The sequence below is a fragment of the Anopheles maculipalpis genome, chromosome 3RL (assembly GCF_943734695.1).
Source record: "Anopheles maculipalpis chromosome 3RL, idAnoMacuDA_375_x, whole genome shotgun sequence".
Classification (NCBI taxonomy): domain Eukaryota; kingdom Metazoa; phylum Arthropoda; class Insecta; order Diptera; family Culicidae; genus Anopheles; species Anopheles maculipalpis.
Window position 1 is genome coordinate 21085596 of NC_064872.1, and position 22108 is coordinate 21107703.

Consider the following 22108-nt stretch of genomic DNA (forward strand, 5'->3'; position numbering starts at 1 on the left):
TTTGACTTTGAAAATAGGTAGAAATGGTCGGAAAAACCGCGTGTTGACTAGAAAATTTGAGCATATGCGAGAGCGAGTTTTCCTGCAGTTGGAGAAATTCTCGATGTGAAATTCAGGAGCTACTCTCTGCGTTGTAAGCGACAGCGATCTGGCGAGCCTTTTGAGGTAATTCGTCAACAAGTGCCCTAAACTTTTATTCTGTGGAAAATTCCTCCAAGAGAGAGTGAGAATGCTTGGGAAAACTCACTGAGAGTGATCGAGTATTTCGGCTCCCCTCTTCGGTGTGTTAGTATTGTTCCATTTTGTGTGTCTGTGTGCTGTAGCACTTCGTCGATTGGAAGCGTCGGAAACGGCAGGACGGCTGCTGGGTTCTTTTTTCCAGCAATACCTTCGTATGCTCGAGTGTGCTCTTTTCAGTACAGTGCGTTCTCTTGGTCCAACGGCGTTGGTCTAACGGTGTGCTCCTGGGAGATACCGAGTTTTGGTGATTTGTGATCCGAAACCATTCTTCACCATCATCTGCACCGTGGACGACCAAAGCCGGACCAGAACACGGGGTACGTGATGATACCCCATCACACCACCACCACCAGCAGCTGGGCCTAGATCTCGAAACCGAAACAGCACACACCAAGTACGCAGTGGAGTAAAAGTTTGCTGATTGCTTCAACGGCATTAAATCACGCTCTGCTCGTCCCGACGACCGTCGTCTTTGTTGATGTCCCTTGCAGAGTGGGGTGTGCAAAAGTGTCAATTTTTGGATCCACCGTCGTTGTCTCGTTTATGGGCTACGCGGTCCTGCTAAGGTTTCCTCCAGCTTCGTAGGCGTGATTTGATTAGTGCTGAATTGTGTGCGCACGACCCACAACTCGCGTTGCAATCAGGCAAGCAGCAGTGATTCACTGGCCTTTTTTTTGTTTTGTTCCGAAGGATCCAACCAGTTTTGGAGGCTGGAAAAGTCGAGCGGAAACGGAAGTAATGCCGTCGATAAACTTCTGAAGTGGAGCAGCTCAACGCTAACGCTAACGAGAGACAAATTTGTGTAATTTCAACATCCCACCAGTGTTTATTCGTACGCGAGTGCGTGTTTGTGCAAGTGAGCGATTGTGTTAGTGTAAATGTTTGAAAGCTACTCCTCCGGGAAGTTGGGGAGTTTTCCCGTTTGATGTTTGGTTGATGGTGATTGTGGTTGACAATGGACTGAAAATTTTAAATCAGTGCAAAGTGCACATAACGAAAAAAGGCGTATCAATCTCTTGCCCATGGTTTTTGGGACCTGTCTACAGAAAATGTGTACTACTGCAATGAGCCAGAACATTTGTCTCCAGCAACAGAGCTTGCCCGGCGCTAGCGTTGGTGCCGGTGAGGACGACGAAGGAGAAGGCTGTTCCAGTATCTGAGACGGTGTTTTAACGGAGCGAACCTATCATCAACCTATCCGAAACTTGTATTTGAACGCTTTTCCGGCCGGAAGTATTGTTTCTCCTAGACATTACCTATCACTATTCGCCTGTATCTCCTCATATCTTGGAAATTGGGGAGCATCAAAGTAAAGCGGTACACGCTCTACTTCCCACCGTGTACGTGTGTGTATGTATCCTGCACTTGACAGTGTGTGAAACTGTACACGTGTTCGCCGTCCGCTGTGCCCGGGATAAGCACGTCGGCGACTGGCCGTTCGGAGAGTGCATTGAACGTGGTGCAGTTAAATATTTACCAAACGCTTGTCCGGGGTAAGTAATTCAATACACAGCATACACCTGAGCCCCACCTAACGCGGCGAACCTGGGTGTCCGGGGACAACTATTTTTAGGCTATTGGGAAGGCACCGTTATCAAAGTGTCAACATAAAAATAGGAAAAACCTGGAGCCCGTCCTCGTACGCGGATGCTCTTAGATAGTGGTTAATTTGGAAAACCCGGAAATAAGGGAGGTGGAGTACAGAGCGTACATGCTAAGCCACTTTACGAGCGTTGTGGTTTGTGAGTTTGTGGGGGAAAAAAACAATTACCGGATAGACGAGGGAGTTTTATTTTTACATTGTGTTTTTATATGAGCCTATATGAAAGCGTAAGGGCATGATAATGATATTGTTGCAGTTGCTAAGGTGCATACCGAATTGCTTGAGAGGAATGGATAACGAGGCAATTAGTAGCTAAAATTAGTATACTTAATTAGGGTAATATTAAGTCTGAATCTTAACCCTTACTCAGTAAACTCATTTGTTAAAGTAATATGAGGCGAATACTTGGATCTGAGTGAGATTTGAACCTGTATCCAGTGATGCAGAAGATAGAGAACTTACCGTATGCGCCAATGTTCCAACACGCTGAATAAAGGACAAAAAGCGTTTTTGATGTAAAACACATTGAGCTTGAGCACACATTCAAGCTTTTAAAATTATTTTTGTAAGTATTTATTAACATAATTGTTCCCGATAGAAAATAATACCTCACCACTGGCTTCCATGTTCCCTTTACGCATGAAGTTTATAAGCCTCGAAGCGTGATGCACCTTATTTTCTCCGACACACGCACGACAAATTGTATACGCTACGCTAACACGTACCAAGCGGCCAGATATAAGGTTTCCTGCCTCGTGGTCCATCGAAGCACCGAACGTTCGATCCGTTCATCCCTGGAACTAATGGGCCCCCAGATACTCCCCCCCAGAAAAAGTGCTTCATTCTGTCTGTAGCGATTGGCTCAACGTGGCGTGGAAATGGCCGTGAAAAAAGCCTCCCTTTGCAAATGGGCTAACGGGGATTGTAAGGGGAACCATTGGAACACTCCTTTGGCGCACACAAAAAAAGGGGTTAAAGCCATTGACGTTCGACGTTTTGACAGGGTCCGCATGTTGACGTTATCAGGCACCTCACCGGTTGCCTCTCTACCAGCGCCGACTGGGTAAATCGTTACCGATAGTGATACTTGTAGGGGTAGTGATTTCGAATCCTCCTATTGTTCTTACTATAATCAATGGGTAAAACTTTATACCCGATGGAGTAGGAAGAGAGAGAGAGAGAGAGAGAGAGGCAGTAGAGCAAAAAACAAAAGAAGGGTAGTTTTCAAGTGCAAATGGATGCTATAAATAAGTTCCGCTAGACGTTAACAGGAACTGGGCTGTTGAGTTGACGCCCTGCGCTGTTGTACATACGTCGGCGTCGGTGTCGATAAAAAATTACCTGCTCCCGGGAACTGGCGTTCGAACTTGAATCGAAGGACTAAACATATGGCGGGTGGACTAGGGAAAACCTGTGAACAGCTCACGCTGGCATAACGAGGTTGAAGCAGATTATAAAGGCCAAAATATTTGGTAAGGCCCTGGACTGGAATTTGTTGAACAAATTGGGTACGAATGTTTGCCGAACGAAATCAATAATGCGTTCGGTTGTATCGGGATGTTTGAACAGAGAGTTTTGAGGTTTGTGTTGAAGTTAGTTGCATGATACTGATATTGTTTCCCCAACAAGTTGCTTTTCGAGGATACTAATAAATCATAACTGTTTTAACATTCCTGGTCAATTAAAATAAAATAAACCTTGCTAAACACAGCGCTCTAATCGAAAGTTCGCTCTATATACAAGACAACTCAAGCCGAAGCAACTCGTGGGAAGTCGGAACGTTGTGTGCTTTCTGTTCCAAAATAAATAAACCATCCTGTAGGGTGCGGTCCTACGAGCTTGAAGTTGAAGAGCTCGGAAAAAACCTAAGGAATACCTTATGTATAATGGATGTAAGAGAGCTGCTTTTTTCTTTCTTTTCTAGTGGAAAATATAGACGACAGACAACTAATAATTTCCGAAGAAGCGGAGAACCATACCTAAACTGCGTGTTTCAAACGTAACAGATGAATAACTTTTCTCATCAAAACGCATGCTAGAGAGCATGCTGCTCTTAAGTACATGAAGTCGCTTTCCAACGAATCTCGCTGTACAGAAACAGGATGCGAAAACACAAACAGTAAAGTCATTCGATACTGCTCGTCGTCGTCATCTTGATTGTTCAATGAATAATTCAGCAACAGCTCCGGCACTGTTCTGTCTGCGCAAACAAATCGTCCGTGTGAAATGCGACCTTCTTCGCTAATGGTTTTACTTACAGCGTGTCGCGAACACGAAGCGAAGAAGCTTAAAGTAATTGCGGAGGATGAAATCAGGATGGTCGTAGAATGGTCACAGTTTTAAGATGCAATGATAACAAACGGGTGTGTGAAACTATTTTCGTCCCGATTGCGTCAGATTTATAGATCCTGGAAAGATGAGCATCGTTACAAATAATCAAAAAATGTCTTGACTTTGACAAGCACCATAACCTCAAGATCGTGTTGATGGTGTTGGGTACAGCAATCACTACAGCTAAGCAATATCGATCAACTCTTACATATTGTAGCAGTTGCGCACATGTCTCATAAATAAAAGATCCTTCCCATGCTCATCCATCCTGCCCCGAACCAAAATGTCCGTGTAGGCTACGTTCCCTGAAATTACTGCTTGACTTCTTCACATACTGCTTTGATGCATTCAATTTCCCACCGGATGCCGATGCTGCTGAAGTGTCTCTCCTCTGGACGTATAAAGTACAAGCGACAGAGATGCAAAACGACAATTTTGTGTACGATATTCTGCATACACACGTACGTAAACCTTGAGCGATGGAAATGCATAGAACCGTTCCTGTGGACATGGTTGCGCTTCAAGGGCGAATCCAGGAGTGTTTTATTATTTTTTTTCTTCAGCAACCATCCTGCATAAGGCACTAAAGGACACAGAGAGTGTGTATGTTCGCAATGGTTTCAGCTTCATCCAGCTGACAGGATCGGTGTCAGGAATGAAATCTGTGTCACTGGGTACGAGAAATACCGGAACACTGTCACCTGAAGCCCTGGGACACATCGGGCACCGGTGAAGAGCAGAATGTTTTGTTCGGCCAAATCGTTCAGCTTGTGCTTGCTTTTGCGGGATGATGATTTGCACAATAGTGTCCGCACACACACACGCTCTGAGGACAAGTACCTTGGAGCAAGGTACCAGTACTTTGTTGGGTGGAAACAAGTAAAGAACTCGGCATTGTGTGCACCTGTTTGTGTGTGCAGGATGGTGTAGGTGGTGCAGTATCAGTATCAATTCACGGTGTTATTTATAGAGTCGAACAGTTTGTGTAACACATCTTAGTTAGAGCAGCGAAGGTTCAAGAACTTTGGTTCCGTATCATCTCACTATTCTGGCCGAGAATTGACATGGATGCCCAGGGTGTACGTAATTGGAAGATGAGAATTTTTTCCCAAGAAAGAACAGCTTACATGTGTGCGAAATTGATAAAAAGGGACAAAAAGTTCGGTTCGGTTGTGGAAAAGTTTAACCCCCTCACAGGCGGAGTTGGAGTTTGGTCCTTGATTATCCTTTGTCATGGTTTCGGCATGCTTATTGACGTAAGCTGGCGTGCTACAAAAAAGGGTTCTTTGTGTGGGGAGACAGGGATCTGATGGATCAGAAAAAAAAAACTTGTTGCTAAGTTTTCTGCTTTTCAGATTTTATTGATAAGAAATCGCACACTTTAGACCACAATTTCTCGCTTCTATTTGTGAAATAGCTTGTGAGCACGATGTGATTTTATTGATCTCTTGTTCTTTTTTCAAACGAACTTAATTGGGATTGCAAAATGGTGTTTAAAGTAATTAAAGTAAGAAAAATCAAGACATTAAGCAGGTCAGTGCCAATGCTCCAAACATTTGGCTTTGCTAGCATGATGTGGAATCGGACCGATCGATGATCCAAATATAGCAGCGATCGATGGGCATGAGAGAGTGAGTTCGTGTACTTGGCGAATGTGGCTGGTGGTAATCCATACCATTCCATGGATTACTTGAATTAACTGAATAAATTTTCCCTCCAAACACCTTCGGTGTTATGAATGTTATAAACATTTCGGAGCAATATTCCCACAAGGTTACACTGACCGAAGACTGGACTTCTGAAGCGTTCAGCGCAGAACATCTGTGCACTATTGAGCACGTTGTTATAGACCGTTCTCATCACCTTAGTGCGTCATCAGTGTGAAAAACATACCGAAAACTAGTGTTCTATTACTGGATGAACTTACCGGATAGTTTGTTACGTTCGGTCCCCTCTTGGCCGGTCATAGTTGTAATCTATTTTGACGAGAGCTTGTCTGAGGAACGTCAAGCTGTCTGAAATCACCGAAAACCAGCGAGTGGAGATTGTCTAATTTTATTCTAGTGTGTGCTCTCGTCTACGTTGGATCTAGTCCAGACAGTGCGCGAATCTTCGGCCAAACCCGTCAAGATCTTGACCCGATGTCATAGGTTTATCCTATTACACTAACACACGTTAGTCATCTTGCCCGAAAGATCGTGCTTGGTACTAATTTTTCGTGAATTTATGACGCTTTATGACGTGGTTTGTGTGTTTTGTGTGTATTAGTGGATGCTTTTCTTGGTTTACGGTAGCGAATAATGCGAACGCTATGAATAGGTTTGTTCGTTAGTTTCTTCAAATATAGGGCTTAAATTTATAGCTTGGTTGTTTTAAATTAGGGAGCGATCAACCACGGTGGAAGAAATGTTTATACAACAGCCCATGAATTTAGTTATTATTTTGCAACTCTCAAATTAGATCCATTTGGACTGCTTAATTACAGCATTCTGCAGTGTTTTATGTTTCTGGCACGATTTAAATATTGTTGAAATAGATCAATCTCCTACTCTTGCCTTCAGCACGCAACAGAAAATTGTAATAAAACTTTAGCAACGATTCACTTTTCATACCATATTGCTCAACAGTCTATTGTCTCGGGACCGGCACCGGATGCTTTCAGGGTCAATTGCCGAGCGTCATGGCTTATCAACTTGTCATCCAAGCGCCCAAATCGAGCGTTCCGTAATTTGTGTAAGATTTAGTGCCTCGTTTACTTCAATGTGTTACGCTCTAGAAAGGCTTGTCGGTTCGTAGCTGCTGTTTTTTTTTATTAATTCTTGCCGAGAAGATAAGACAAAATTAGGTTCTGTGTTTTGGACCACCGCGCGGTAAACACAATCAAATCGAAATGCTCAAAATTTGACGAAGATAATTATTAATCGTTGAACTAATTTTGGTGTGTGTCTTTTCTGCTTTTTTCCAGCAATCCTTGTCATCATCTTAAGAGAGTGAGAGAGAGAGAGAGCTAGAGAAAGAGAAAGAGATAACGAAGGAAAGACGAGCGCATCTGTTACACGCACACCAAAATCGAACGTGCCGATCTTCAGTTAAATGAACCCACGATCCGAAACATCGCACGCAACGCGATCATGATGATCGTGTAGTATCGCTTCCCAATCACGAATGTCGGAACCAACACATCCTTACTGGTGTAGTGAAAAGTTGCCTCTTCCTGCAAATACATCTCGCAGTGATTAGTTTTCCATCGAACAGCGTGCCGGGTGGATCGGTCAGTTTTTCACATCAAGAAAGTGCGTGTGTGCAACTGCGTGCGTGTGTTATTTCAAAGGGGTTTTCCCAAGGGTTCATTTCAAGCAGCATGATTAGTTAATTATTTAGTGTCTACAGTAAAAGAATAAAAATTGCTTACATGTGCATAAGAAGGCAATAGAAAAATAAAGCTATCCAACCGCCATGTTGGAGGAGTTGGAGTGCTAGTTGAAAAAAAGCACATGGTAAGAAGCTTACAAAAATTACATCGTCCAACGGGACAATTTGTCCCAACCCTTGTGTGATTGTGTGTTCCATGTGTGCATCTTACGCACGATCCAACAGTTATGCGTGCTGTGAAGTGAATTTTGTGTGCATAAAAAAAACCAAATCGTTTGTAATATTGCTTCAGTTATCGTGTTGTTAATACGCGTTTATACTACCCCGGATCGAGTGGTTGAAAGTTACCGATCGAGCTTTAGGCAAGCGAGTGCAAGTGTGTGGTGCGTGAGTTACAGTGTAGAGTGTTCCACCCGTGAAATTTTCATATCCATGTCCCCAAGTGCATTAGTGTTTGTGTAAGGCTCTGCACAAGGTGCTTCCCAGTTTATCACAGTGGGAAACATAAACAGAATCAGTCCTAGTAGTGGACAAAATGATCAACGACAGCCGGACGACGACAGTAAAGCAATGACGGCTGAAAATGTACTTCAAAGTAAGTTTTCTGCTGGTAAAGTTTTAATGAGGAGAAATGAATGAGATTTTTGAAGAAAGCTTTTTGAAGTGTACCAAAAGTTTTGTATTTTTGCTAAAACTCCATCCATTCGCGTGACGTTTGAAGAGGTTAAGTACAGTGAGGTAGTAAATAGATTTGTGTAGTGGTAGTTCGCTTTTTAGAACAACGCTTTTTAGAACAAAAAGGATTAATTATTGCTTTATTTCAAATTAAAATAAGATTTCAAGACATCTTCAAGTAGTTCAACCAGAAGAAAAAAAAATTACTTTGTTAGATACGAGTAGAATAAGTACAAAAATATCTAATTTAAAAATTCGATTTACCGCTTAATTTCGATCAATCTCATTAAAATACTGTTTTACATATTTGTCTTTTTACAGCAGTACAGCATCATCATTAGTACCACTATCATACCGGGCGCGTAGTAAAGCCGGTAGTTGCCAAAAACCCGTTCTTATGCCAAGATCAGCTCGCATAATCAAAAATTGGCAAGCATAAACCGTATATTTAATGCCCCATCATCATCATTCACCCGTTTTTCTTTGCATTAGACATTGCAAAACGCAGAGCAAAAGAGCACTTCCAAAATTTCCCACAACCACGGTCACCTCACGATCGAGTGTCATCGTCGCAGAAACTCATCGTTCTCGTCAGTTGTAGCGGCAAGTAGTAGTAGCCAATTCATAGCCATCATTCACTGCTTGCACCCAGCTGTGCACCCTGCAAGACTGTCCACAGAACCGTGTCCGATTAGAACCGTGTCGTCCAGCCCAACAAAGCACACAAAAACCCACGATTGCCTTCAACACCAAATAGAGTAAGCGAGAAGAGGAACGAAAATCTGGAGTGTGTGATCCATATTGGATTGGTTGTCCAAGAAGCGTAAAAGTATTAAGTATTAAAACAACAGGACGATATAGATGTAGGACATCCGGTTTGGGAGCTTTTCTCTGTCTGAGCACATAGTTAAGTCGGATAAGCCCTGAAGCCTAAATCCATTTGGTTAATAATTCCGTTGGGGAATTTGAAGTTAGATACGTAAACGTACGTACTCAATTGGCTCTGGGAATTCTAAGTGAATACAAATCGCTCTCCGACAACATCGCATCACTGACTGACATTTCACAAAAACAAAAAAAACGGTGCAGCAAACGAGAAGAGTCGTTTGGAAAATTGGCAACTCGTTACGCCCCAGTAAGCGCAAGCTACGGAAACACGGTGGCGGACAGAGGCAAAAAGAAGGGCCCGGAAATGCCGAAAAATCTGAGACCACCAACGTCGACCAGTGCGTACGGACGCATTGGTCTGGTGCCGGAATCGGACGATTCGCTCCACAGCCAGGAAGTGGAACCGTGAGTTGAATTTAACGTTTTTCTAATAAGTTCTTGGCCCCCCTCTCCAACTCGTGCTGGTGTTTATCTGTGTGTTGTCTGTGTTTGATGTCTTTTTCCTTCTCTTTCTGTGTGTATTTAACAATTTTCTATCTCAAATGATGTAGCTTGTGTGTAGTTATGTGTTTAGTGGTATGAAGTATGTAATGTTTATACAATTATTAGCAAATATGAGTCGTATTTCGAAGAGAGCATTTTAATGATCAGTAATTATGAGCAATAAACAAAGCACGGGATTTATTTATGTCGGTACGGGAAATAAATAAAGAATTTCAAACAGAACTGTCACATAAATTTTCCACCAATCACCCAACCATACACGCTGCCACACGCTGATGAAGCCGATGGAGACGCATGGTCTCGCAAAAGATCGCCCGTTTGCGATCTCGTGTGCATCCCGCGCTAATTGATTTTATATTGCGATGGTCCACATCCATCACCTGATCAAAAAAAAAAAAAAAAGTAGCAGCCGCGCGCTAGTTGCTTTGATCGGCCGCAAAAAGACTCATAAGATGTCGTGCCTATGATGATGGATCTAAATGGAAACTTTGCCCGTTGGATCTTGTTGACCGTTCTTGATTGACGGTAAATGATGATCGTCGGTGTGCGTGTGTTTGTAGCGTCTGGAGGGTTGCGTCCAGCGAGTTTCTGGACACGGACAGTGCAGTGTGCCTTGGGTAATCATCACCAACGTTCCATTCCACTCATGTTTCAGTGGCCACGGGTGAATGATTATGATGATTAATTGATTTTCGCGGCTTGTTGGCTGCACGTATGCATTCTGTGAGGAATGATGACTCGTCAGGATGCGGTGGGATGAGGTCAAGAGGTCAATGTGAAGGGTAGACGCGCGCGTGCATGATGTGAACGTTTGTGTTCGCATAAGTTTTGTCTTCATGACGGCGTTGAAATGTTCCTACGGAACGATGATGAATCACCTGCGGGTGAATTGTCTATGTGATTGAAGAGTTTATGGGCAACAATGTAAGGATAATGTTTCTGTTTAGATTTTATATGTTAGATGTTGATGTTTTGAATGATCCTAGTCACTTATTAGGTTTGTAAATTTGCTTTTGGCTGATACAAAACTATTTAAAGTTTAACATTGCATTGATATAAATTGGAAACGATGAAAAAATAATCAAAGAGGTCTATTGATGAAGTTTCTTCCTTTACATACAAATCCCACCAGGACAATTCATCCGTAGTAAGGACTTGACTATCCTACTACGAGGTATCTAACAAGTCAAGCTAGAAAGCCAAGAAGAAGGAGAATATCTGCATTTCTTACCTGTATTAAATGCCTACAATTTATTCTCTATCTCGAGTTCAACTTCTATGAGCAAGGACGAAGGCTTTGTGGAACTTCGGTGACAAGCAAGCTTACAACTTTTTTTCGGTACTTTTTGGAAAATTATAACGAAATCTCAAACAAAGTCCATTGTCATTCCTTCTTGATTAACTGTGTTGTTCAGTAAGGAGACTTGAAAGGATTTAGGATGTGATTTACAGTCAACATATTATTACCAAGAAAGTCTCAGAGGTGGCCATTCTGAGATTAAAATAAACTCGGACAGGTGTTGCAAATAAAATATAATTTCATATCTGTAATAAGATAGCATCACCTCAGTGTACTTTGGCATCCATTGCAGAAAAAAGAGAGATTATTTTTGTTGTTTGTAAAGGCTGGGCCTTCTCCAGAGGTAGAACGGCCCGCAGATCAAAACCGGACTTTTTTTGGACTGGACCGTAACGAACACAGGCTGGGGAAGTTCGTAGTATCAACAAGTTGATTAAGCCATACGATGGCCGGCATTACCTAAAGGGCCGTTAAGTCAAGGCAAAGAAAGAACTTTTCAAATTTCCTTCCCAGAAATACAGCTTCGTTAAAGCTTGTTTGCGTAAGCTCTTAAGTGTTTTTATGTAATTTTCGTCGTTTAAATAGTCAGCATGATACTGATCAGTAAATTAGTATCATTGGATCAGAATGATTAGAAATACTACAGCATATAAGTTATAAATTACTTCTTAGAAGTGTAAAATAGTTCTTACCTCTCATAGTTCACAACGGTTTGCTCTTAATTTCACAACATCCATGACCTGTTGCCTTTAGCGGAGCAGCAGCCAGTAATTAAAGCGTATTAAGAGACGCGCATCTCGCGCACTAAACGATTCCGTTGTACGACCGTAAAGTTTCGCAAACAAACAACAACCATTCCAACCACCGAAACCGTCACCACCCTCTAACCGCGTCATTCCGGGCCACACGGTAAATTGAACTGGATTAGGAAATCGAGGTCCAGACGGCCCGACGTCCACCGTACATTGGAGGAAATGGAAAGTTCAATGACGATTTAACCTTTTGTGAAGTGGGTGAGGACACCCCGAAAACTGTGTACGTCAATCGGCACCCATAATGGGTGCCGGTGGGGCTGAGTGTGGGCTGTAAATTATTCGTTGTTTTCGGAAAATTGGATCCGCTTTTGAGTTTGTGTAGCGCTAGGTGAGCTAATTGCAAAACTCTTGCGTCGTTTGTCTCACTGTTCCAATTTGATCATGAAGCTTGGGATGATTATTATTTTTAAAGGTCACTGGGCACTATTAACGAAAACTTATCCCCATTTTTGGAGCAGTGAAAAGTTTTTTCCCCCCTTTTTGTTTTGTTCTGATTTTGCATTTTGCGTATCGGAAAGGTTGTAGATGTTGGGGAAAATTGAGAAAGCTCGAAACTCGTACGCCAAAACATTCTCCGGCTGATTGGAGCAAAACAAAACAATTTAACAGGGGTGATTGAACTGAAGAGCAACGATGTCGTAGCAACGGTTTTCTCAATTTTCCTTCCCAACTTCCGAAAGGTTGCTGACATTGTGTCTCCTTGGAAGAGTGACTCTTTGCTGCGTGCTACCGTGGATAATGTTGTCATTCTCGTTCGGGTTCATTTTCCGTGAAACCAATACAGCCATTTCCCTTTTGACGCTATGGTACTTTGGCAACCGATTCCAGTGCGCGTTGAGTGGTGGAAGAAAATGACTCGTCGTCTTTTTTAGCTGTTTTAGCATACTTGAGGGTTTAACGTTTTAGTTGTCATTCAGATGGGCTACGGTTTAGGGTTGCTGTCTCAGAAGTAGAAAAGAAGTATCATTTTTACTTCGAAAAAAACAAGATATCCCAAGTTAACACATCAAAAAAGAGAAGAAAATACACGTAAAACAAGAAAAACAAGGAACTGGGGAAGCGCTACGTATTGCAAAACAAATATCAAGTCAGTTGGAAGAGAGTACAATTGGAATGATGCTAGAAGATGATGGGCCGCGAATCGAACGGAAAAGAAACAGTTCTAATGATTTTATTATCGATCGGTGAAGCCTTCATTTATCCTGAACTGAATCTCGAGATCGAGAAGAAAATTCAAAAAAGAAAGGAAAAAACAGTTACAAAGTTTCCAAGGCTTGTTTGTGCGCTGGAAAGAAGTCGTCCAAAAATCATCACACGTGATCTTCTTTCCGAACGCTTTTTTTGTACTGTGGACGAATGCCAGCAAAGGGAAGCGAAGTAGCTTAGAAGAATTAACGGAAATCGTTCACATTCGACTGCCCTTGGGTTGGGGACGTTGCTAGACGGTGTCGTGACCTTGACATTCAGGCGCTAGGAAAAGCGCGTGCCATGGATTAAATGCTACACCAATTTGCACAGCATCCTCGCAGCACCAGGGGAGTGATGTGGCGCCGAAGTCATCATAACTTACCCTCCTTGTTTTTAATGCTTTTCTGGACAAACGAAGCAAAAAATTCGTTCAGCATGGTAAGCATTTTCCATACCGAAAATTGTAAAGAGGGATGATTTTTCGCACGAATAATTAATTTAATTCTCTGCTAAGCCATAACTTTTATGAGGATGCAAGTTCAAGAAAGAGAACTTTCATCATGTGGGCAGATGAAAGCAGGAGAATTTAATGTATTATAGGGAATTATCATCAAAAAATTTAATGAGTTTAAGCTATGATTAAGCTGCCAAATTGTTATGAACATTTAAAAAATGAGTTTCTTAGCATAGAAACAAGTCAACTGTACTTCGGCATGTTCCAGATGAGTTTAAGCAATGATTAAGCTACTGAATTATTGCCCTAATTATTTACATTGCTGCATTAACGATTCAAAATGGCGTAAATAAAATATTTTCCATTCATTAACGATGGAAAAAACTTTTGCTGCAACTGTTGCTCGTGGTAGGCAAAATTTAATTATTTAATCATTTGAAAAAAACTCATTAAAAGTTCCACCTTCTTAGACGGAGCAAGCAGCATCTAAACTGATGATGGAAAACCAAGAGAAGCAATTTATGTAATGTATTAAACACACTTTGATTTGACACACTTTGCACTGTGCACTTGGAATATTCCATTTCCAACTCACTGTGAAGGTCAGGCCTGTCTTCAAAGACACAACTTTTAAGGTGCAATAAATGTACAGCAGTTGCAGCTTTTCTTCCTTCCAGAAACGGAGAAAGCTTATGAAAGACCTGCAGTGTCGACGGCGAACATAAAAAGGTAGAAAAAATTGTCAATAAATAGCAACTAAAGTGGAAAATAAAACGGTAGCTTCTACCAAAGAGACACTCCTTTCTATTCCCTTTAGGAGCGCAAGGTTTGCTGGTAGCCGTTGGGAAGAGAAAATACATTACGACCTGACCTGGTGACACTTTGTATGATGCACTTCGTTTTTTTTTCTTGCTTTCTCTCTTGCCTGCGCTTTCGCGCACGGAAACTGCAAGCGCATGCGTTACTAAGCCGCAGTCGAGTTGTACTAAGGCCTTTCCTTGCCTTGTGTTGTGCGGGTGGTTGGTGCTTGCCTGCAGCCTGTAATCCTTTTTTTTCTCTTTTGCAAGGCATACCTTTCGACCGTTCACAACCGTGTTTGAGCAAGATTCAGGTTCACGTGGCGGCAATGGGGTAAACGTGAACGCTAGCTCTGCCCTTTTATGTGTGCATTTATTTTTATATACCGCTCCAGCACATCGTCACGTGGGCTGCAGTGATTGATGAGCGAAAGGGCAGTGGAGAGCTTTAAAAAGTTTGATACTAGCGTTTTAGTAAATTTCTATGCGCATTTTTTTAAATTGAACAAATCTTTCAAATATTTGTAAAACGCCTAAATGTATGCTAATTTTATTTTAAACAAGCGTGGAACTTAATAGAGGAAACGTGGAACTCCATCACAATTCAGTGTCAGTAAATACAACAGAGCTGTCATATTTAATAAACACAACTACAACCAACTTTTATAATGTTATTAAATATATTCAAAGGTAGAGGTCTCCTCTCCAGAGCTACGATCATTTAAATCTCCGAACCGGGCAGTTTGTTCTTTAAACGAATATTAGGAAAGTTTGTAGACTAATGCATTACAATTATTACAGACACTTGTTTTGCATGTGATATCAATCCGGGCCAAGAACATCTCTCGCTCTCTCAGCTACCAACGATTCCAGCATTTTGCCATTAATCTCCAGCATCATCTACAAACAAATCGTGATGCACCTGCAGAAGGGTCAAACCTTCCATTACAACGATTCTAATTGTTCAAGTTCACGAGCGTGTCGTTCGCTCCACACACTATTGCGAACGGAAATACGGTAGACTTGCGTTCGCTCGCTCTACCTTCACCTTCCATGGGAAGACACCGTTTTGTGATACAAATAAGAATGCGTTTGAAGTTCGTTTCGGTGTGATCATGATCTTAACCGAAGGATAAACACGTGGAAGCGCAAATTTTTTTTTGCTAACCCCACACGGTGACAAATCCACAATCAACGACACTGTGTGAATGCTGTACCATTGTCAAATGGCACTGACAAGGTTAGGTTCTCCACCAAGATGATCTCAAGATTTGTGCGAAGTTCACGGTGTTACGGGTTGCTCAGATAGCTGCCGTTTGCTGTCTGCTGACTCACTCGGGCACCGATCAATAAGCTGCCGAGACATTGAGACGGCAGTAAAAAAAGGGTATAAAAGCCGGGAAAATGCCACCCCGGGTGGTGGGTTGGTTTGAACGCTAATGTAGATGCAACCGGAACGTTGCAGACGAGCAAGTAGTTTGGAGGGTTGACATTTTGACGGTAGTAAAGATCGTTCGAATGAGATGGAAATGGGGTGGATTAAGTGTATAAAATAAATTTAAATAGACAAATAAAGCTTCTATAAATAATTTATTATTAGAGTCATACAACGAAATGTTTTAAAGTAGCTTAATAAACGTACCGACCGTCCTAAACATTGAAATTAATCTTCGGTTGCTGACCTTTCCTGATCCATCGATTATTGCTTTCACAGGCAACAAAATGGCATCCAAAATGGAGCTCGCTCTTAGCACGTTTTATGTAAATTACACCCGTTTGTTAGCCGCATTGCGTCCCCATATGCAATGCGAACCCTTGCATGATGTACTGTGTGGATAAAAAAAAAGCATGTAAGTAAATATTTATCCGTCCCTTCCCAAGGTACAAGGACAAAAACAGGCAACACCTGATTGTATGACCTTCAGCGGTACCATTTTATTCCTGTGTTGTATTAAAATTTCATCTACCACGCTCCATTAACTTCAAGCCTTTTGGAAGCTTTCTCGCTTTCACTGGTTAATGGAAAGAATGACCGAATCAATAATGCAGCTGGTTAAATTAGTAGTACGATGCATGTTGTCACGAAATTTCACCAGAATGTTTCGCCTCCAACCTGCCGACACCGGTCATCGTAATTAGTGGTAATCGAACCACCTGATGGGAAACTTCGTGAAAAAAGCAAAGTGAAGTCGAAAAACACGCAGTGCTTTAATTATGGAGGAGAATGGAAATGGAATAGAGAAACGAAAAGCTGAGTGAAATGTTCACCAAAATGAGCTCTTATTTTCCATGCTTCGGCGTATCGTCGGCTATTTTCAATTCCTGGCACGCAGACAGGCATGTGCGCGTGTGTTGCAAGCAAGAGAAGCATGTTTTCCATGCTTTCCACGCACCTAACATTAGCGGGTCTAGATTCAAACGTGCCAGTCGTTTTTTGCTTCCAAGTGGATGGGATAATAAAGGTACAAAGTGCGGTGGAAATTGACATGCTCAATCTTTAGTATGTTTCTTTCGAGAGCAATTGAAATTTGGGAACGCTTTGTACGTGTCTTGGGAGACTAGTGAGCTTTGAAGAGCATTTATAGGAGTTTTATTTTGATTGGGAAATGTTTGAAGATGAAAATGATCGAACTATTTGAAGGATTTGATAATGAATCATAAAACAAAATGAATAAAAATTCCTCCATCCATTAATGCTACCCAAACTTTTTCATAAGCCTTTACGTATACGCGAGCAAAGTTTACCGAATAAATTAGGCACATGTATTTAACAACACAATCCACCAGGCTGCTCCACCATGCTCTTCTTTAATTCTGGGCACTGTTAAGCAGAAAATTTTTTCCCATCACCAAACCTCATTCATTTTGTGGGGAGGTTAAACAATTTCTACTCCTCTGTTTCGAAGCAAGCATGTTAAATATTTACGAGCCCAAAGACAACCACATTTCCATCAACTTTTAAGTGGCCGTTACGCACTCCATCTTCGGGTGCAAACATATTCATCAGCGTCAAACTGAGTGAAGGAAGGCTTCGGGCTTCAAGCTGTTTGTGCTGCTCGTGTATTGTGTTTTGTTTTGTATCTTTTGCACTAAGGACAACTTCTTGCAGTCGGTCGCTTCATTTAAATAAGCCATTTTGTTGGGTGAAAGCATGGCGAATGATGTGTGCACTTTTGTTGGCTGGTCAAAGCGAAAGGGAAGCACGAGACACAGGACTTTGGTCCATGCGCGTCAGGGTAGAAGTTACGACCGGTCACCACTGGCTCTGGTTGGAGTTTCCCGGAATGATTAAACAAACCGGCAGAACGAAAAGAGCGATGGCAAAAAGGATTGCCGGGTGTTGATGTCCGCTGATGGTGTCGTCGTCGTCGCCGTCTGGTTGACGGCTATCGGGGTTTCTATGTTCAATTTAACAGCCATTATTGTTTACAAACAATCAACTCGATTGAATTTAATCTCGCTCCAACCGATGGCAGCAATGGACCGATGCATCAAGCGCCTGGACGAGTCTATCTGTGGGCTGTTGGACGGTTTGATTTTGACTTTTTCCTTTTACATTTCCTTCTCGATCATGTAGTGGGAAGTGTTGCTTTCACGTGGAACATTTAGCTCGATCATAAAGCTCTCATTAACAATGCTTTAAACCACAGTGAAGCATGCCAAAGAAGTGCGATAAGACGGCAAACCGAAAAAATCGATTTCCATCATTTGTCATAGAGTAAAACGGTCCGGCAGGGACACAGTGTTGCAGTTGATGATACCACTGTAAGGATAATCCTTATCCTAATGGTTTTCTTAAGGGTTCAGACACCGCACAGTGGTCCAATCCCAACTAAACCAATGGACGGACGATCTTTTCTAAGCATGGTTTTTTCTAATCTTGTTGGTTTATTTTAGGGAGTTAGTATTGATAAATAATAGAAAAATGATTAATATCGGCAAATATTTGACATCTAGATGAAGGTACTGTACCGACTGGTTACTCTATAATTTTCTATTTACGTCGTTAAGCAATCATTCTAGAGAATTTTTCACGAATCTCCGTCGTTGCATCGGGACGAGACATGCCCAGAAGCAACTAGACTGGACCTTTATTTTTTCCTCGGTCTCTCTTCGATCCACAAAAGTGCTGACTGGCTATTGAGAAAGCTTTTTTTCTGTTTCCATGTTTACTATTTCTATGTTATACCTCCCAACTTTACTTATAATTCTACTATCTTTCTACCGCGAGCACATGTACGGCTCATTGCTTGATGATTTTGTTTCGTTTAGTACACTTTCCTTTTTCGAATGTTCGGGCAGAACGTACAGACGAATAACTTCTACTGATTTTCTGCTACAATAAATCCGCAAGCCGGATTAGCAGGAACTTTGTTTTGTTGTGTTCGTTTTGTTGATGCTTTTTCGGTTTCATTTTATTTTCCACCTTTTTCTTCATATAAAGCGACACGTGTCGTATGCATTAATACGAGTGGAGAAAAGTTTTCCTTTCACTTTCCTAAAGCATTTTATTTCCATCCAAACATACCAAGACTCCTGTACGCATGAGTGTGTCTATGGTCATTCATCTTGATACTCTTCTGTGGGAATATTAACCCCAAAAGCGAGGAAAACTGAATGAAAGTAAAACAAAACCAGCGTCGACAAATCTTGCCCAAGGGGTAGAAAAACCATCTCCTAATTCGTGGTGGGGAAAAATATTTTACGTGTCATTAGTATAACCCGCCACACGTAGCAGTTCCTTTTTATCCAATGTTCCTGGAAGGAAATGTTGCTTTGGTCGTTCGGTAAAGAAAATACCATCGTGAGAGCGAAGCTGAGATATTGGCTCAAGTTGGTGTGGAGTACCATTTGTCAACCGAGGCGAAATTTTACGGACGGCATCTTCTGTGGCCAACCAGGCAGCATGAATAGTTGATCGAGAATGGCATAAATCTGTTGCGGATGTAGCAAATTTCCGCCACTACGCAACGAGGCGGTTGTACACAGCGTCGTTGTCGTCATCGTTTGCCGTGATTCTATTACGTACGGTGCGTAATGGGTTTTCGGGGGAAAATTTGTGCTAAATTGTCGAAGGAAAAAGTAATCCTCGCTGTTCCGCTTTCGGGCAGATTTTTGTTCGCAATGCTCTTTTGACTTCCCCATGGGAAGGAAGTTTGTAAAAAAACAAAACGATGGAAGCAACATCCATGATTGAACCGGTGTACAAGCAAGGGTGACGATCGGTAGAATAAATTCACTGTCAATGGTTGTTTGAGTTGTCTGCACACTTACTGTCGCGATGCTTACACGCTATTCAACGCGATTGATGCCTCAATGACGTAAGAGGATTTGTCCAAAGTGACGAAATCTATTTCGATATCGCGCCGCTCAACCGGCCGGTAATGCTCTGGTCTTATTTAACATCGTATTGTTTTACATCTTTTGACACTGATGGGTTGCCGGTTTTAGCAAGATTACAATCAGTCGATTACAACAGGATTTAGCCTTTTTGGAGCGTGATTCGTTTACACTGGTGGACGATGGTTCAACGGAGGTATGGGAGGAATAAATGGTTCGCTCGCTGTAAATGGAAATTTTCAATTACGCCGGCACATTAACGCATCGACTTGGTTAGGGTCGCTGAGGGATGTTACGCTAACTGGGAGTTTGATTGCAATCGATTTAGATTTAATTAAGCATCATCAATACCTTGGTTACGAAGTTCTTGATTGATTTATTTAAGCGGTAACATATTTTATTTTTAGAGAGCCCTTTTTCGTTCATAACAAATCCTGTGCCAAATTGATTGAGAATGTGTATATCTTTAGTTTTACTACTTTTTGACCACAACAATGCTGTAAATGTGTAATCAGACTGGTCACATTGAATACACATTAAGATATCGCAACTGCTTCAGGATTACTGTCAAATCTCATTCGTACCGTTCTCTCTATGCAGGATTGAATATCCAATAGTGGGCAAATTACATCAAAGAAGCTATAAAAGGACTCCATCTCCAAGAACATAAATCCTTTACTTGCGAGATACTCTGACTCTCAAACTGTCACAACTAGCTCGTCAAAGATTTTCTGTTAAAAGCCTTATTTACCTTTCCATTCAAAAAGACCAAATTAAGTTAGCACTATGTTTAAAATTGAAGCATTTATGCAATTATCAGGGAGTTTAGTTGCGATAGCAATGCCGGTCTTCGCCCAATAGAACATTCAACAAATCCCATCTGGACTGCTCCCTTGTATTAAGGACTAATTTTCTATTTAGCGTAAGCCGTTTAATGACCGGCGTGACATCGACATAGTAATGAGTCAATGAGAAGATGCCGGTATTCCTCTATATTTTCACATATCTTTCATTATAAAAATAAAAACATTCAAAAATAAAAGGTAAATGAAATGTTGTTTAATTTTTTTTTTTAAATTTTTCATTCAAAATTTCAATTTTCAAATTTTAGTTCTCTAAAATGTCAGCCAATCATATTAACAAAATTCGTTCTGAATAGTAACATAGTAAAGGGTAATACTTAAAAGCATCTTCTTCTTCTTCTTCTTCTTGGCTTAACGACCTCCAAGGTCATGCTGGCCATCGAAATAAATGGCTTACTAGACTGCCGGATAACCATTTAGTTGGTTAGTCGGTCCCCACTACGGGGAGACGGTCCGGATAGGATTTGAACTCCGGTCCTGCCGTTTGAAGACTGGCGTTGCTGTTGCCTGTACCACCGGGCCGCCCGGTGGTGTAGGCGAATTATGCTTAAAAGAATAATTGCCTCAAAGATAGCATCACCGCATGTACCGTAACTAATGTCTAGACGCCCAATGACTATGATTCAAAAGTTCATTCGGTTTACTTCAAAACTAATTATCAAATCAAACACAACTCCATTGCATGGCTCCATCCTTGTCAATCAAATCACGGCATTACAGTACTGGAGTAACAACATTGATCAAATGATTTAAATTAAAAAAATGAAAGGTTCTTATACCTCAATGTCTCTTGAATCCGACGACGCATCCATCATCGCTCGTACGTCCACCAACGCACGAAGGTGTGGAAGAAGATTTACGAACCATCCATCACCGGCTGCGAACGATTGCACAGAACCGTTGATATATTGCTTAGCTTCACAATACCCCAACCTGCTGCAAAGAACTTCAGTCTCCATCAAGACTGCCCCGGGGCTCATATGCACCGATGCACCATTTCCATTCTCTATCAAACATGCACCCCAAACCACTGCGAAACGAATTGCGTTCGACTTGCCAACCTTTGGCCATTGTTACCTTGTTGGTGTTGCTGTTTGCCGTCGCTTAAATACCTGCGGGTGGACAAACGGTCCGAGCTCGTCCGATTGTCATCCACTCGCCGTGCGTTTGGTATTGATGATGACTTCGCGGTGGCCAATCGACGTTGGCGACGCACGCCGTACAAGGATTTATTGCCCGCCTGTCCTTACGAAGGTGTTTGAAAGCGATCTTAATTATGAATAATAAAAAAAAGCGACTCTCAAACAGACCTAGCCACCAACATACACACACCAACAGCACGCATATTGTATGTGTTTGTTAGCTGATGTCGCAAAGTGTATCTGTTTTTGACCAAGGAATTTGACTAGACCAGTTCGCTAGCCATGCCGTCTCGTGTAAATTCGATAGCGCCGTTGGTTTTATTGATCACTCGTTTAACCTCTCTTGAGCGAGCGTGGTGTTGCGTGTTGTTTGCATATTCGCGAATTCCGGCGAAGGTCGTCCGTGTGCTGCAACCAACCGTGTGCGAAGACGTCTTCAGGTGTGCACTTGAAATTCCTTTCACCGTGGCCTTCATCCGCGATGCCTGGAAGAGAGGTGTTGTAGTGGCGTGCGGCTTGCCCGGGGGAATGATCTGTCTCCAATTTTGGTGCCCTTAATGGGCATCCAGGGGCTGTCCTTTCCGAGACTTTTAGAG

At 42.0% G+C, this 22108-nt stretch overlaps 1 protein-coding gene across 1 annotated transcript in view; it reads left to right on the forward strand.

The window, feature by feature from the left end:
* The first annotated feature begins 9369 nt into the window (after nucleotides 1-9369).
* LOC126564099 (P protein-like) overlaps nucleotides 9370-22108 on the forward strand; it is a 50422-nt gene continuing 37683 nt past the window's right edge. Inside the window, exon 1 of the mRNA XM_050221030.1 lies at nucleotides 9370-9514. Within this exon, the coding sequence (XP_050076987.1) occupies nucleotides 9414-9514 (101 nt within the window). The 5' untranslated portion in view covers nucleotides 9370-9413. The remainder of the gene's footprint in view (nucleotides 9515-22108) is intronic.